This window comes from Lupinus angustifolius, chromosome LG07, assembly GCF_001865875.1.
Source record: "Lupinus angustifolius cultivar Tanjil chromosome LG07, LupAngTanjil_v1.0, whole genome shotgun sequence".
Classification (NCBI taxonomy): domain Eukaryota; kingdom Viridiplantae; phylum Streptophyta; class Magnoliopsida; order Fabales; family Fabaceae; genus Lupinus; species Lupinus angustifolius.
Genome location: NC_032015.1, coordinates 18,243,077 through 18,258,296, shown reverse-complemented (window position 1 = coordinate 18,258,296; position 15,220 = coordinate 18,243,077). Strand labels below are relative to the sequence as shown.

At 34.0% G+C, this 15,220-nt stretch overlaps 2 protein-coding genes across 6 annotated transcripts; both read right to left on the bottom strand.

The window, feature by feature from the left end:
- LOC109352585 (telomere repeat-binding protein 4-like) lies at window positions 501–5,865 on the bottom strand. 5 transcript variants are annotated; one of them, XM_019594684.1, is made up of 14 exons: window positions 5,626–5,862; window positions 5,356–5,391; window positions 5,148–5,273; window positions 4,918–5,003; window positions 4,214–4,311; window positions 3,837–4,114; window positions 3,436–3,728; window positions 3,076–3,249; window positions 2,900–2,962; window positions 2,720–2,799; window positions 2,331–2,569; window positions 1,915–2,229; window positions 1,758–1,821; window positions 501–1,035 (listed from the first exon to the last, which is right to left on the bottom strand). In XM_019594684.1, exons 5-14 carry the CDS (start codon window positions 4,292–4,294, stop codon window positions 886–888), a joined length of 1,737 nt encoding a protein of 578 aa, XP_019450229.1. In that variant the 5' UTR covers window positions 4,295–4,311; window positions 4,918–5,003; window positions 5,148–5,273; window positions 5,356–5,391; window positions 5,626–5,862; the 3' UTR covers window positions 501–885. The 5 variants fall into 5 exon arrangements, with proteins under 5 accessions (XP_019450229.1, XP_019450231.1, XP_019450232.1 ...); XM_019594686.1 differs by having other exon boundaries at window positions 5,208–5,273; window positions 5,626–5,856; XM_019594687.1 differs by lacking the exon at window positions 5,148–5,273 and having other exon boundaries at window positions 5,626–5,856.
- On the bottom strand, window positions 10,279–14,753 carry LOC109352588 (oxysterol-binding protein-related protein 3B-like). Its single transcript, XM_019594690.1, has 10 exons — window positions 14,532–14,753; window positions 13,999–14,086; window positions 13,319–13,435; window positions 13,128–13,200; window positions 12,930–13,048; window positions 12,695–12,816; window positions 12,322–12,498; window positions 11,347–11,491; window positions 10,974–11,152; window positions 10,279–10,685 (listed from the first exon to the last, which is right to left on the bottom strand). Exons 1-10 carry the CDS (start codon window positions 14,645–14,647, stop codon window positions 10,442–10,444), a joined length of 1,380 nt encoding a protein of 459 aa, XP_019450235.1. The 5' UTR covers window positions 14,648–14,753; the 3' UTR covers window positions 10,279–10,441.

The following is a 15,220-nucleotide window of genomic DNA, read 5'->3' as shown; positions in this document are numbered from 1 at the left end:
ATGTTCAGTTACATGCTCTATGTTATGTTAGGCTTGTGATTATTTTGAGTTTAGATTTACAAAATGTGTGAACATTGAACCAAATGAAGACAAATATAAGAACATAAAATCAAATGCATAGGTATTTTATGTGTAATGTTTTATGAAAAGCAATAGAAATATCAAATATGTTAGCCTTGTAGAATTTGTGGTACATCATTTCCACATGATTGAGGAGCACATATAATGAAAAAATGAGTGCTATTATATGCACTTTTCAGGTTAATAAGACTAATTTGCCCCCATAAACCTACAATTGTTTAGGAAATGTCTTGTTGTGATGTACATACAACATTTTTAAATCAGAAATATATCAAATCCACTTTTAGAAAAGATTTAAGGGACCCACTTTTTTCTTTCTTATATGTGTCAGTTAACTTGATATCACATGTTATTAGCAATGAACTATATCATGAAATGTAGCCAAAGGAAACAGAAATAGAGAAAATCTCTATGCAGGGTATGTTTAATATATGACTTTTATTTATGGTAACTCCAAAGAAAACACAATTTAGTAGTACACAAATTCAGAAGAGATTAACTTCTATATGAATTTCTTCATTATTCTAAGTCTGCTTTTGATAGCATGCCAACTATTGAGTATTGACCACAGGGGATGGAAAGAGTTATACCATACTCCCATTTGGTCAAACAATCATGTACAAATCACCAAACCATTTTTCAAGGATAAGGCAAAGTTAATTTATGGATTCACATATGTGAACATATTATGTAGATTTACATACTATCAACTTGTTGCATAATTATACTACATCATTCTGAAAAAAACACTATACTTTTGCAGCAATGTACTTGTTCTTCTGCACTCTTCAATATTGAAAAGGCTCACATTGGTTTGAGTTGATGCTTACATTGTTGTTGAGACCAATAAGCATGAGCAGTTAAGACCCTGTCCAGAAGCTCCTGAGGAACAGGTTCTCCTCTCCGTTGCTGAGGGGAGATTCTTGCTGTGTGCACCAATGTCTTCCACTTATCCTGCAACATTTCGGTAGTCAGAGTAAGATTTAAAAGAATGCAAATATCACACACTTCTCAACTGCTATCAGTTTGATATCTCACATAGTTACCAGATTCTCTCATTAACCCTTTGTACCGCATATCGGGTTCATCTTAAAGAAAAACCTTGTAATCATATAAAAGATGAGACAACCCAAATGAACAATGTACCAGTACCCGTACTGCACAGTTGGTAACTATGCTCTCTCCTTTCTCTGTGTGTTTGTGTGTGGAGAGAATGAAACAGTCCTAGCACTACAAAATGTTTCCCGACACGAGCCATGGAAGTACAAACTATTCAATTCTATAAGCTATCTCTTCCACTAATTGGCAGGAAAAAAACCTTGCTTTTCTGTGAATGCGGTTAGATAGAAAAAAGGTAAGCAATTTCTGAGAAGAAAAGTATCATTGGTTAGACTAGAACAACAACAACCAAGCCATAATCCCACTAGGTGGGGCCGACTACATGGATCTATCCCACTAGGTGGGGCCGACTCTGTTATAAATCATGTTCATTGGCAAAACATTTATCTCTAAATCTTTCCTATTGTTTTGCTTATGATTTTTCTTGGCCTTCCTCTTCCTCTAGAAGTTAGACAAACCTCCGATTAGTTATATTATCATGCAAGTCATAATATTTTAGCTTCTTGTGGGAGGTTTCACCACCAAAAATCCACAATGCATCATTTGGAATTTCTCACCTTCAAATCCACATATGTTCGATGCTTCGCGTTGTCAAATGCACATTGTTTGACATCACGCCACCTACAACGCACAGAAAATGTTTAATAATATACACTTCTTATCATTATTACTCATTAACCAAATCAAAAAAGGAAAAAATCTCATTAATTAAACCTTCCAGTTCCAAGTTTTTCAACTGCCTGCACCAGTGCTTCTACTTCTAGAACAGAAAAGGGCCTCCTGATTCGGCGTTGTGAGAAGTCATGATTCCCAGACTTGCGGCGGAACGGAACCATAGCTAATGCCCCCATGTTAATGGCTGGAACTGCTACCAGTGTGCGACATTTCGACGAATTATTGTTAGCTGAAGTATCTGTTAGAGAGGATACCACATTAAGATCACTTTCAGCACAACTTTCAATTTTGATCAGAGAATGCTCTTGTGATACATTATATGTTCCTTGTTGTAACATCAGAGATGTTGATTGCCTGTTTATCGAAGACAAAAGATTTAGTAAATGGATAATTTATTGCTTGGTTGAAAGAACCCGTAAAAAGATGTTTAAGTTATCGCTTGGTTGAATAATTACCTCGATAGTTTTTGTCTTGGATAAGTGGTTAGAAAACAAGGATCTTTATTGTATGAAGGTGGAGAAATTTGATTATGTCTTGGCTCCAACATGAACCCCAACCTATGACGTTTGTCATCTTGAGATATCCCGGTCTGGAATAGAGTTTTGTTGTCATCCCGGATTTTCTTTCCCTGAAGAAGGATGCCAACGTGTAGTTCATCACCAAGTACAGCTGTCACAGCCTCCAATACTGTCCTCTACAAACAATAATAATAGGGTAAGATGACTAATTAAAGTTGTTTGGTGTTAGGTATAAAGATCAGATTATGCTGTAAAACAGTCCATCGATGGCGATTTAGTTTCTTTTACGGTAAGCTTCCGATGCTTCAGTCAAGTGTGATGCATACCTTCAATGAACCAATAGTTGCAGTTTCAGGTATATCAATAAAAAGCTCTGGGACTTTAAAGGATTTTATGCTGAGCTTCACTGCAAAGTAACGATGAAAACCATGTCAGAACCTTATGTAAACAAGACATCAAACTACATTAGGATTAAACATTGACAATCATGTCATTAACTTTCCTACCATTGCAGTCCTTCGACCCGGGATGTAATCGTTGACCAGCCATAGAGGATGATTCTTCAATTGCTGCATGTTATAGTTTGGATCTTTCAGCTAGAATTGAATATATTATCCCTAAAACCTAAAAGGGAACATAGATCACAAAGAAGAAAAAACAAAGCAGACATGCATCGCTGCACCTGCGCCATGGTTTGCTCCATTAACTTTGGTGTCGGAAGAATCAAATATGCCTTGGCAGTGAGACCCCCTATCAGATGCAGATGATGAGGTCTGATTGAAGAACTTCCTCTTCTTAAATGGATACATTCTTTGCGGATCATCAAGCACAGAACTATGCCTACTATTGTTCTCCTCTATGACAACACAACAATTCATGCAACTGTAAATAGTCATATAGAATGTGCAAATTTTTAAAGTTGATTGACCATTATGAATACATGTACCAATAGAGATAGCTTGTTTCATAATTAGGAACTCATCAAACTCGTTATGAGACTCGTAATCTAAATTAAATATATATTACAAGTAAAGCTACATACCACTTGTAAAAAGACTTATATCCTTCAATTTTAGCATATCCGGTGGTGGACCAGATATCTTCTTATTCTTGGAACTCAGTTGAGTACACCTAACGAAGTTTTCGCCATCATCTCTAGTAACTAATTTCCTACCGGTGGAACCATCGGGTAAAGAATCAAAACTTCTGTGTCTTGGCTCTATTAATCCACCAGAGTTGCCTTTAATGTGGATCATCCGTTCATCTTCCCTCTCGAGGACATTTTGTCCTTGGCCTTCAAGATTATTTCCATGCAAAGATGATTCACCCATGACCCTGATTGAGGTTTCATAGAACATAATTGGTGATGAGTTTTCAATAACATCAAGCTGATCATTGAACTAATTTTTTTCATTATCAAACAAAACGACGGTCAACAAGTACCTTTGGTTGTCATGTTCCCCTCGAGAACCAGTGAGGCAGGTAGAGACAGTTTCAATGCAGGTTCCATTCTCAAATAGTCCCCCATTGAATGACCCTCCTCCGTCATCTTTTGTGTGTTTTATGTTAAGATCGGTGAAATCATGATGATCCTTTTCGGAAGCAGCATTGTCGAGAATGGAACTATCATTCTCCTGCAGGAAGTTTCCTGCTACACTAGCCAAAATTTCAAAGGCCTGTATCTCACTGTTGTCACACCTTTTTCTGATTGTACCTCTCCCCTAAAACATTTATCGTAATTATGAGGAATTTGAAACTACGAAGGATACACATAATACAAGTGTCGGACAATGTTGCGAGAAAAAAAATCATTTGATTACCCTAGCTGATCTTGAAGCTGTAGGAATGGTAGGCACCTGAAAGCCATTAAAACCATAGTTCAACCTCTTCTGCAACACCATATCTCAGACAATCATTCCTACAAGTCATGAGATAAAATATAATCAGCTTCCTTGAACTTTGTAGACATCGGAAATCAGAACCTATAAGTGCAGTCGAAATATTAGTCTATCGGCGTTTCATTAGACTGATGATTGATGAATCTCAAGAGGCAGCATTGTGGCAAGCTGCATATGCAAATGCTTTCAGGGGTTTAATTCATTTAGTTCGAAACCAGTTCCAATGCAAAGGATCAGCATTGCATTTTGGCAAAAGGCGTGCGAAGTAACAAGCTTCTTTCTGTTCCTTATTAGTATAGTTAATCAAGAAAACTCGCAAACTAGAAATTTGCTGTAATTACGTTTAAAAAGTAACGAGGATAAGTGACATTCAAAAATAAGATCATATTATTAACCATTTAAAGGAAACATAAGTGGAAGAGAAAATATAAATATTTATCAAAAACTTGAATGATTAATAGCATGACATCACATTCATGACAATAACATTTTGGGAAAGGGTTGTATGATTATGACAATGGCAATTGCTGCAACCTTGAAGCTCCGAGCCGAGATAAGGTTCGACCATTATAAACTGATCACAAGAATATTAGCAAAGAAAGGTACTGAAAGAGTGAAAGGCTTACATATAAGTTGACATTAGAAGAACACCACTTCAACCCATGTTGAACACACTTTCATCAGATTTGAAACTCAACCAGATAGCATTATCCTTCAATATTTCAAAAATCAAATCAAATCAAATAAGCATAAGATGAACAATAAGGGAAAAAATTAACCCTTTTTAGTCAATTTTGAAAATACACACCCAAATTACATTGAACATTGTAAAACATAACACCAACACAACAATGACCAAATAAAACATTGAACAAACCAGATGAAAGAATATAGTATAGATCATCATTTTTTTTACTTAAAAACATGTTGGCTAGATGGATCTTCAGTTCAGACCCTTGATAACCCTTTTAGGAGACAAAACCTGAGAAGTTAATAGATTTATTGTCTGCATGTGTGTCTGAGAGAGAGATCATTTTTTGTTAAGAAAAAAGAACAGAACTTACATTAAAATAAGATGAATCAAGCAGTGAAAAAGAAACCTGAATGATCAACAAAAAGAATTGAAGAAGGGAAACATTAAGCAATGCAAATTCTTATATTCCTATAGTAACACCATAAATGATGAAACTGACTCAATTGACAAAAAACCATAAACTAAAACAAAAACCTTATGTACACAAAAACAACAACATTTGATTATGTTTTTTGTTTTGTGACTAAAAAGAATTGTTCTTGTTATTGCTGATAAAATGCAGACTATAAAAAACTCTCACCTACAAATTTGGGGTATGTCTGAAAAAACAAAAAAACCCTGAAAAACACCCTAAGGCTTGTGTTGTTCTTAAACCCCTTCCCTTCTCTCTTAGGAATGTACTAAACCGGTTAACAACATGTGAGTATAACCTGGTATAGCAGGTTATGTTGGATTAGACCATTTCCCTTTGTTTGGGGTGATCCACTCAACATGCAACTTCTTTGTTTCCCACGTGTAACACTCTCCACTCATTTTCCTTCATCTTATCTCATTCACATATATGCTTTCAACCTCTTCACTTTTTCTTCATATTTGCTAACTAGTCCCTTAATCTTTCATACCCATCATTGATTATGTAATATAGATTACATTCTTCACTTTTTTTTCTTATGATTGGTCACTATTATTGTAAAAGATTGGAACTTTATTTATGCATAATGTTAAATTTTGGATTTTGTGCTTTAGAGATTTACATGAAATTTTTTTTTAGTCTCTCACATTTATCTCGCATTGGAGGCAATCTTGTCCGAGCCGAGAACATCCATAAATATGTGGGACTAACTATCCTACCGAGTATTTTTTCCATTTACAAGACTCGAACCTGAATCAATACTCATCGGTAGATTTACATGAAATTGTATTTGATACATCTTAACTAACATAAGATCAATGTTTGCTTTTTTGTGATAGGTTTTAAATGTTTTATGCATTTCATACTCAATGTCAAGAGTTCGATTTCTAGGAGAGACAATTATTATTGGAAAGAGCAACTACAAACCCCGAAAGGGTTTAGTTACTCATTTATAAGGTAAATATATATCATTGATAATACAACAAAATATTCCATCATGTATAGATTTTGAATATTCTAAAAGAAAGAAGAATATTCCATTATTAAATGTTCCATCAAATTCAATAATGTATGTAGTACATTTTCAAAATGATAATGACAGAAATTATCTCTCTTTATAAAAGTGATGCTTAAAAATATCTGTGGGATTTCATTAACAGTGATACAATTCTTGGTAGTTTCTTCATATTTGTTTTTATATGGCTGAAAAATGAATGCTAAACATCTTACATATACAAGTTATCAATGGTAATATATAAATATTAGAAAGAAAAAGAAAACCAAAGAAAAGATTAATAAAAAAATGAAATTGAAAACAAAATGGTCAAATTTTTTTTGTTGATAAAATATAATATTACGCTTAGTCAAAGATCAAAATAGATCACTATTTTCTTAAGAAACATAAAAACTTATAGAAGAAAATAATGCACATATAATCTTATGAACTTTCTTTAAGGTATATATCCTATTTTAAAAGGGTAACTATTTATTCTCTCTAATATGGATTTACTTTTTCATTCTCAAAATAATTGTTGGTACCAACAAGACATTGGTCTAGTATAAAGCCTTATTAAATCCCGATATTGAGGGGTCGATTTTTTGGATTGACACTTGTTATTGAAAGAGGCAATTATAAACTGAAAATGTATTAATTCCTTATTTAAAAAGGTAAAAAAATACCCGTATAAAAAAAAAAGTAATTGTTGGTGAAAATCTAGGATTGGGTTGCAAGTCACAACATTGTATTAAAAAATTGTTTCAAATTTATATCCACTTATAATTTTCAGAAAGTATTAAATTATTATTTGTCACAGTAATATTCTCACGGAGAAAGCAAATTATGAGAAATAATATAAAGTTTAAATTTTTTTAAGAGAAAAATATATATACATCGATAATGAAAGAGTTTTTACACTGCTATTGTATAATCCACCGTTCATTTTTAATTATCATTGACCTTTCAAAAAATAATAATAATCCAAATGAGGGTGAATAATGTACTAACTATATATAATTCTTTACATTGTCATTACATAGATATGACATTATTTTTTAACTATAATAAAATGAATTACATTTGTTTTTTCTATTTTTGGAGGTGGTTTTGAAAGTAAAAGATACTTAGGCAATAATAGAAAAAAGGGTCCTAGGATTGGGTTGGTTTGAGAAATGGGTACCTAAGATAAGGGATGATAAAGAGAAAGTATGATAAAGCATTGTGTGGTGAGACATGAGAAGTGGAAAGTGAGTGAAGGGAAGAAGATTATGATAGTGAGACTAGGAAAGTGACCACTCTCTTAGCCTAATCTTATGTAATTTAATATCTAACAAAAATGTTAATTTGTCACTAAAAAATAAAAGTGTTTAATTTTTTAAATTTATTAAGTTGACAACTTCTCATCTTGTGTTGTCAAATATACTCCTACAATTGTGTGTCTCCACCACCAAAAAAAAACAATGGTACTCCACTTTCTTTGCCTAAGTACACTTTTCTTCATTGCTCTCTTTCTTCTCTCAACCTCTCCCTTTTAATGCATTTTTCTTTTGGCAAAATTATATGAATTTTTTTTTGTATATTCAAAGTTATTTTCTCACCTTATGAATAAGACTAATCTCTTTTAAAGTGTGGTTGTTACTCCCAATAAATATCGTTTACAGAAATTAAACATTTGGACTTAATACTATATGAGATCTAATATGAGTTTTACATAATTAGACGAACATCTCGTTGATATATGTTGTTTTTATGAGGAAATTATTTGAAGTTTTATTTATTGTTATTTTTTTTTAAAATAAAGATAGATATAAAGTTAGATTGGGGTTTATCAGGACCGATGCTTTCATTGTTTGTGGAGAGGAAGTAATAAATTGGGGTTTATCGGGACCGATGCTTCGGGCTTCCGGAATACAATGGGATTTGCGTAAAGTTGATAATTATGAGTGTTACGGGGAATTTGATTGGGAAGTTCAATGGCAAAAAGAGGGAGATTCATTAGCTCGTTATTTAGTTAGAATTGGTGAAATGATCGAATCCATAAAAATTATTCAACAGACTTTGGAAGGAATTCCCGACGATCCATATGAGAATTTAGAAACCTGCTACTTTGACAGAGAAAAAGAGCCAGAATGGAATGATTTTGAATATAGATTCATTAGTAAAAAACCATCTCCCACTTTTGAATTGCCAAAACAAGAATTGTAGAAAGCTGCGACAGGTATGAGAATGATGCATAATTTTTTCCGTATCGGAGGGGTAGCGGCTGATCTACCTCATGGTTGGATAGATAAATGTTTGGATTTTTGCGATTATTTTTTAACAAGGGTTGTTGAATATCAACAACTTATTACGCGAAATCCTATTTTTTTAGAACGAGTTGAGGGAGTAGGCATTGTTTGTGGAGAGGAAGTAATAAATTGGGGTTTATCGGGACCGATGCTTCGGGCTTCCGGAATACAATGGGATTTGCGTAAAGTTGATAATTATGAGTGTTACGGGGAATTTGATTGGGAAGTTCAATGGCAAAAAGAGGGAGATTCATTAGCTCGTTATTTAGTTAGAATTGGTGAAATGATCGAATCCATAAAAATTATTCAACAGGCTTTGGAAGGAATTCCCGGCGGTCCATATGAGAATTTAGAAACCCGCTACTTTGATAGAGAAAAAGAGCCAGAATGGAATGATTTTGAATATAGATTCATTAGTAAAAAACCATCTCCCACTTTTGAATTGCCAAAACAAGAACTGTACGTAAGAATTGAAGCGCCAAAGGGAGAATTAGGAATTTTTTTAATGGGTGATCAGAATGGTTTTCCTTGGAGATGGAAAATTCGTCCACCCGGTTTTATCAATTTGCAAATTCTTCCTCAATTAGTTAAAAGAATGAAATTGGCTGATATTATGACAATACTTGGTAGCATAGATATCATTACGGGGGATGTTGATAGTTGAAATGATAATTGATACAACAAAATTGCAATATATCAATTCTTTTTCCAAATTAGAATCGTTAAAAGAGGTCTATGGAACTCTATGGGTACTTACCCCTATTTTCACTCTTGTATTGGGAATCACAATAAGTGTACCAACCATTGTATGGTTAGAAAGAGAGATATCCGCAGCGATACAACAACGTATTGGACCGGCGCCTCACTTTTTTTTTGTACAACATGTATCTCAAATTTAAAGGTTAAAAATCAAAATAAAAACAGGAGGGACATATAATTTTTAAATTGGGACATTGTAATTCATTAAAAAAAGTTTTTTATAGATAAATAGACAATTTTATTAATAAAACTAGCTTGAATATCAAAAGCACTTATTATTAATAGTTTATCAGCTAGGAGCACAATATTCTTCCATATTTTATTATATAATACAAATTATATGTCTTTCCTTTGCTTGCTATTTATTTTATTGGTAAGTTCTGCTAAGCTTTACTTAATGTGATAATATAATCTGTCATATAAAATTAAGTATATGAAAATCATTAGTATTCACTAGCTTTCATTAATTCTAGTACTATGTTTCTTTAAAGAATATTTTTTTGAAAATATCTTGTAGTGAAAATGTAAAAGTATATATAAATAAACAAATTATATAAATATTAATTAAAGTCAAAAAGTTAATTATGAGGAAAATAAGACTTTTTCATCAAGGTATTTATCTATAAGATTCTACTAGATCTTCAAGATAACTAAAAGATCAAATGTTCGATTCATGAGAGCGACACTTGTCAGAATGGGCAACTACGAACCCCAAAAGGGTGAGAGAATACACTTAATAGTAACAGAAAAAATACCTCTAAATATTGAACTGAGCAATAAAAATGAAGTAACATGGTTAAATATTTAATTAATCAAACACTACAATAACAAAACACAACAAAAACATAAAGAAAAACAAACATTTGTTCATGTCAAAGATACATTACAAACTTAATAACAAAGTGACATAAAAAATAGAAAGAATTTCAATAGAGGATGCTTATTGAGCATCCAAATTATCAAACTGCCAAGGGTTGAACTCAATGCTGCTGTCAGGCTCCTCAATGCATTCGGAACTATCGATGGCTGCGCGATGCGTAGTATATTTACCGTTGTATCGGTAAACTTCCAAGTCACCCCAAGGCGTAGCAGTTACTTCATCTGTTAAATCAAACCATCTAGGAGTGAACTTTTGACCCTTGGCTTCTCTATTTCTCTTCTCAGCTCTTTGCCTCTCCTCCAAACTGAAAAGTAAGTTTAAGCACACATTGTAAATAGTTAAGCAAAAATGTTACTTGAAGTTCTCGACAACTTCGCAAACAACTTTACTTCTTACGATGCAATGTACGTATATTACACATTGTAAAAAGTAAATTGGCATATGACGCGTTATAAAAAAGGTACAAATTTTCGATAACACCTTTCATAGTTAAGATCTCTCGAGTAATGATTACAAATTTTCGATAACACCTTTCAACCGTTGTGTGTTTCATCTTGTGCTTGTGGAGAGGGTAAATGGAGTGAGTAATTACCTGCTCTTCTCATAGCCGGATGTGGATAGGTCACCTTTCTCAAGGGCCAATCTATCAGGACGTAGACGAGAATCCGATGCCAACAACTTCTTAGGAGCAGTGTCAAAGCTGTTGATCTTGTGTGCAAAATATGTGTACTGGAATTTGTCCTTTTTCGGAATATCAGCAACTCTCCAAGACTGCACAATGTAATAACATAGTTCACAAAAGTAACTCGAAAAGAAGGAACAATTAAAGGCGGTCAGTGACAAACCAGAGCATCCGAAATCACACGAAGTGACAAACAAAGGCACTAAGTAAAGATTTATAACTCCATGGCATCTATAATCCGAAAAATTGGACATAAATTACATAACAAAGTTGAAAAACAAACCTCTTTCAGTTCAGTGCCTGCAAGTGGCTCTCCCTCTGAGTCACATTCTTGATAGTGCATAGCTTCATTCCATTTTCCCGTCATCAGTATCTTGGGCTCGTCAGCAGAATTATATACATATCCATCCACTTCGTACCGACCAGCTCTGCAAATGCAAATTCCTTGTAAGTCGGATCATATATAAAACAGCAGCTGGAAGAATTTATGGAATTACAAGTACGCAAACTGTGCAAGAGTCGTAAACTCGTAATTGGCAGTCAAACTCAAACATGAATTACATTTGTATTAGATCGTACAAGATCGTTTCTAGCTTTTAGGCGAGTTGGTATTTTACACTGTTTAGGAGTTCAATCCCTGTAGTGCCGACTCATAGTTAAATTAAAACCTAGCACAAGGTAAATAAAGTGTGTATGTGCATTGTCTATGCTTCAAGCCCAAAGGGCCACTCCGGAGCCTCCATCTGATAGCTTTAGCTTTTAAGAGAGCTAATTCTTGATTATTCGGAAGAAATAAACAAAACTCTACTTACTGAATGCTTAAGGAAGCTATGACCAGAACATGTTTATCAGTAAACAAAATACATAATAAATGGAATTCAAGCAAGTCACATCGTTGATCCATATCATAGAGATTCGACAAAGTTTTACGTTAACTGACGACTACCTAACACAACCTTCACCTTTTATCCAGTTTATGACCGTCTATGTATAGCATCAGACACACAAATAGAATGCAAACAAGTAAATTGGAAATTCCCTAAAAGCAAAGCAACACATGAAAGAGAAACAGAGTATATCAGAAAATCAAAAACCTTTTATATGAACATTAATCGAAGTTGCGACAATATATATAAACTTGGGTCCTTTTAAAAAAAGACCCTAGCTGATACAGTAAGAAATCCACAACATAGAGTATAGGTTACAAATGAACATAGAAGGATAAATAAAGAAGTTCTTCAAGAGAAAGTAGACATACCCGAACCAACCACATGGTTGAAAGTACAGCACCACTTTGTCCCCGGTTGTCATATTCGTCAGGATCATCTCCCCCGGTGAATCAATCCAAGTTCGTCCAAAAATCAAGTTGCTAACTTTTGTAGGAGGAGGCACCAAATCAAGGACTACACCACTTCTCTTGAGGGTGACACGTGTTCTGCATCCAATTTAGTGAAAGCATGTTACATATGCATGCAAATCAAAAAATGCTTACTAATGAACTTAATTGCTTCCAGCATTACAAATGAACTAAAATTATTTTGTAATATAAAGTATAAACATATGGAACATTATTAAGTATAAGATACAGTGTAAGAATCAAGAGCCGGAGAAAAAGACAGAATGACTATTACCTTCCAACAGGATATACATCAACTGAGTTGCCGAGAAATTTTGTTTTCAATTTTGATGTCACGTCATAAGTGAAATGTTCATTTTCGGCATGTCCAGCACTCATCGGAGGGTGGTGACTGATCTGCAGCAATTGGTTTTGACATTTAATCACAAGTCAGGATCATACTTAATATGGATAGACCAAGTCATAAAAAGTGAGAACTGGCAGAACAATAAACAGTAACTTCAACACACCTGTTCCGATATGAATGATATGCCGCCATGATTCACCATTTCATAAGTCTCACCGAGAATTGGATTGAATGGCTTCCATGTTCGTTGGTAAGCATAATACACAGATATGAAGAACGATGCTGCAAAAATCACCGGTAAGGTCACATGCCAAGGAGTGCATGCTCAAATGAGTAGAGAGAGTATGAAAGTAACGCTTACAAGCATATACTAGTCTCATATAAGGATCCTCAGTCTCATCTGCCATATCTAACAGGTAAGAGTACTCCATAAGCTGCGAAATTACACTACGGTCAGTACGATTCCGAAGACAGAACACTAGCTAAGTAATTAGCGTCAATGTAATAGCGAAAGAAGATGCACCATATTTACTTATGCGGTAGAAAACATACCTCAGCCATTTTCTGTAGCATTGTCATTGGCTCAAAAATGATAACCGGAAGTGTCACCATAGATGTAATATCAGAGCCTACATACTTTTGCATCATTTTCCAGTAACCATCCCGTTCCTGTGAAGTACAAAGGAGGAACATTTGAGCGATACCATGCAGAAAAGTACATTATAAATAAAAAGGGCGGCCCAGTGCAAGAAGCTCCCACCTAGTGGGTCTAAGGTGGGTAGATGTATGCAGCCTTACGCTCAGAAGTGAAAAGACTGTTTCCAGGATTTGAACTCGTGATCTCCTCCATATCACAAGGCAAACAACCTTATCGTTGCGTCAAGACTCACCCTCTTAGAAAAATACATTATAAATACAAAGAAAAATAATAATTCTCTACAATCCACCATGAGTCCATGAGATAAATATAAACTTTTATCCAGGTTATCTGAAGATCGCGGAACGAGTTAGTGAGAAACATGCCTCAATAAACCAATCATACCTCATATGTTGAGTGGTTGACTAAATTATAAAAGGGGGGGAACATCAAATTTCAATAGAAAGTTCCCCTGTCTTGTCAAAAAATGATATGCAGTAATTCTATGTCCATAATTGAATCTCGAATTCTAGATTGCTTCATAAAAAGGGATCAGATTCATCAAATAATACAAAGATGGAAGTAACTAATATACCTCTTGTTTCCATCGTCCCTTTTTCGATTCTTCTTCGGCATCTTCATTTCCTCCTTCTGGATTAATGACTTCTAGTCCTTCATCCAAACTGAGTAAAAACAATACAAAAAGTAAATCTAATCAACTCATGAACTAACTCAAATTGACTCAAACAAGCTTCAACAAGTAAATCTAACAATTCTAAAACTCATCTCCAACATGGTGAAATTGAAAAAACTGAAACTACAATAGCTGGACTTTGACATAAACACAACACAGTTAAGAAACTTTTACATAAATTACACATCTAGGAGGTTTAAAAAACATAATCAAATCATAATCTATGCAACAACAAAAACAAAACCAAATTATAACTATGATCATAGAAATCAAGGAGCCTCAACTAGTGTTGAAAGAAAATTGAAAGTCAGTGCAGATGATTGATCTTTAATCACCCCAACATGAATGAATTTACCAAAAATATTAAACAATAAGATCAAAAAACATGTAAATTTGACAACTTTGAAAACTAAGACTGCAAAAAAGATTGATACCCATTTACAGATTTGGACATGGAACTGCCAAAATTGGACAAAGTAGAAGCAATAGAAGCAAAAAAACCACCACCACTAGCAGAAGCAGCAACTTGCTTGGGATCTTTAGGAGCCATGGCAATGAAAAATTCAAGAAACTATGAAGACCCAAATGAAAAAAGATAAGATTTTTGGGATCAAAGTTGATCTTAAGAGGCAAATTAAAGGGTACTAAAGTTTTGGATTATTATATTGAAATAATTAATTTTGTATTATAATATTTATACAACGAAGAAAAGAAACAATTGTGGACTTGTAGTTGGCCGTTTTTGAATTTGAAAAGTCCAACATGGGAAAATAAGAAAGATATTCCTTTTTTTTCTTCTTTTGATTAAAAAAGTGATTTTTCAATAACTGATATTTTATATAAATATTCTAAAAAAGTGATTTTTATTTAATTGCTAACTGAGAAATTGACAACTAAATTTGGTGTGAAAATAACATTTATGAAAAGAAAAAAGTAATGAAAAGAAGAGGTTGTTGTGCACGCGCTTGGGGAGAGAGTGGGGTAAGTTGTGATGAGTTGTGTTGTGTTCAGAGAATCCAAATTGGCGGCTTTGGTGTGAGGAACAGCTGTTGGAATGACGAGGAGGTCACTAACCTTGTCTAGCCACATAAGAATGTTCATATAATCGGTGTTCGGTATCACC

Coding starts and splice junctions, on each gene's coding strand:
- LOC109352585 (XM_019594685.1), bottom strand. CDS start 4,294: ATGGTGTTGCAGAAGAGGTTGAACTATGGTTTTAATGGCTTTCAGGTG. Junction 3,250..3,435: donor TATAAGTCTTTTTACAAGTG/GTATGTAGCTTT, acceptor GTGTTGTCATAG/AGGAGAACAATAGTAGGCAT. Junction 2,570..2,719: donor CAACTATTGGTTCATTGAAG/GTATGCATCACA, acceptor TATTGTTTGTAG/AGGACAGTATTGGAGGCTGT.
- LOC109352588 (XM_019594690.1), bottom strand. CDS start 14,647: ATGGCTCCTAAAGATCCCAAGCAAGTTGCTGCTTCTGCTAGTGGTGGT. Junction 13,436..13,998: donor AGGGACGATGGAAACAAGAG/GTATATTAGTTA, acceptor TGTACTTCACAG/GAACGGGATGGTTACTGGAA. Junction 11,492..12,321: donor CAACCATGTGGTTGGTTCGG/GTATGTCTACTT, acceptor TTGCATTTGCAG/AGCTGGTCGGTACGAAGTGG.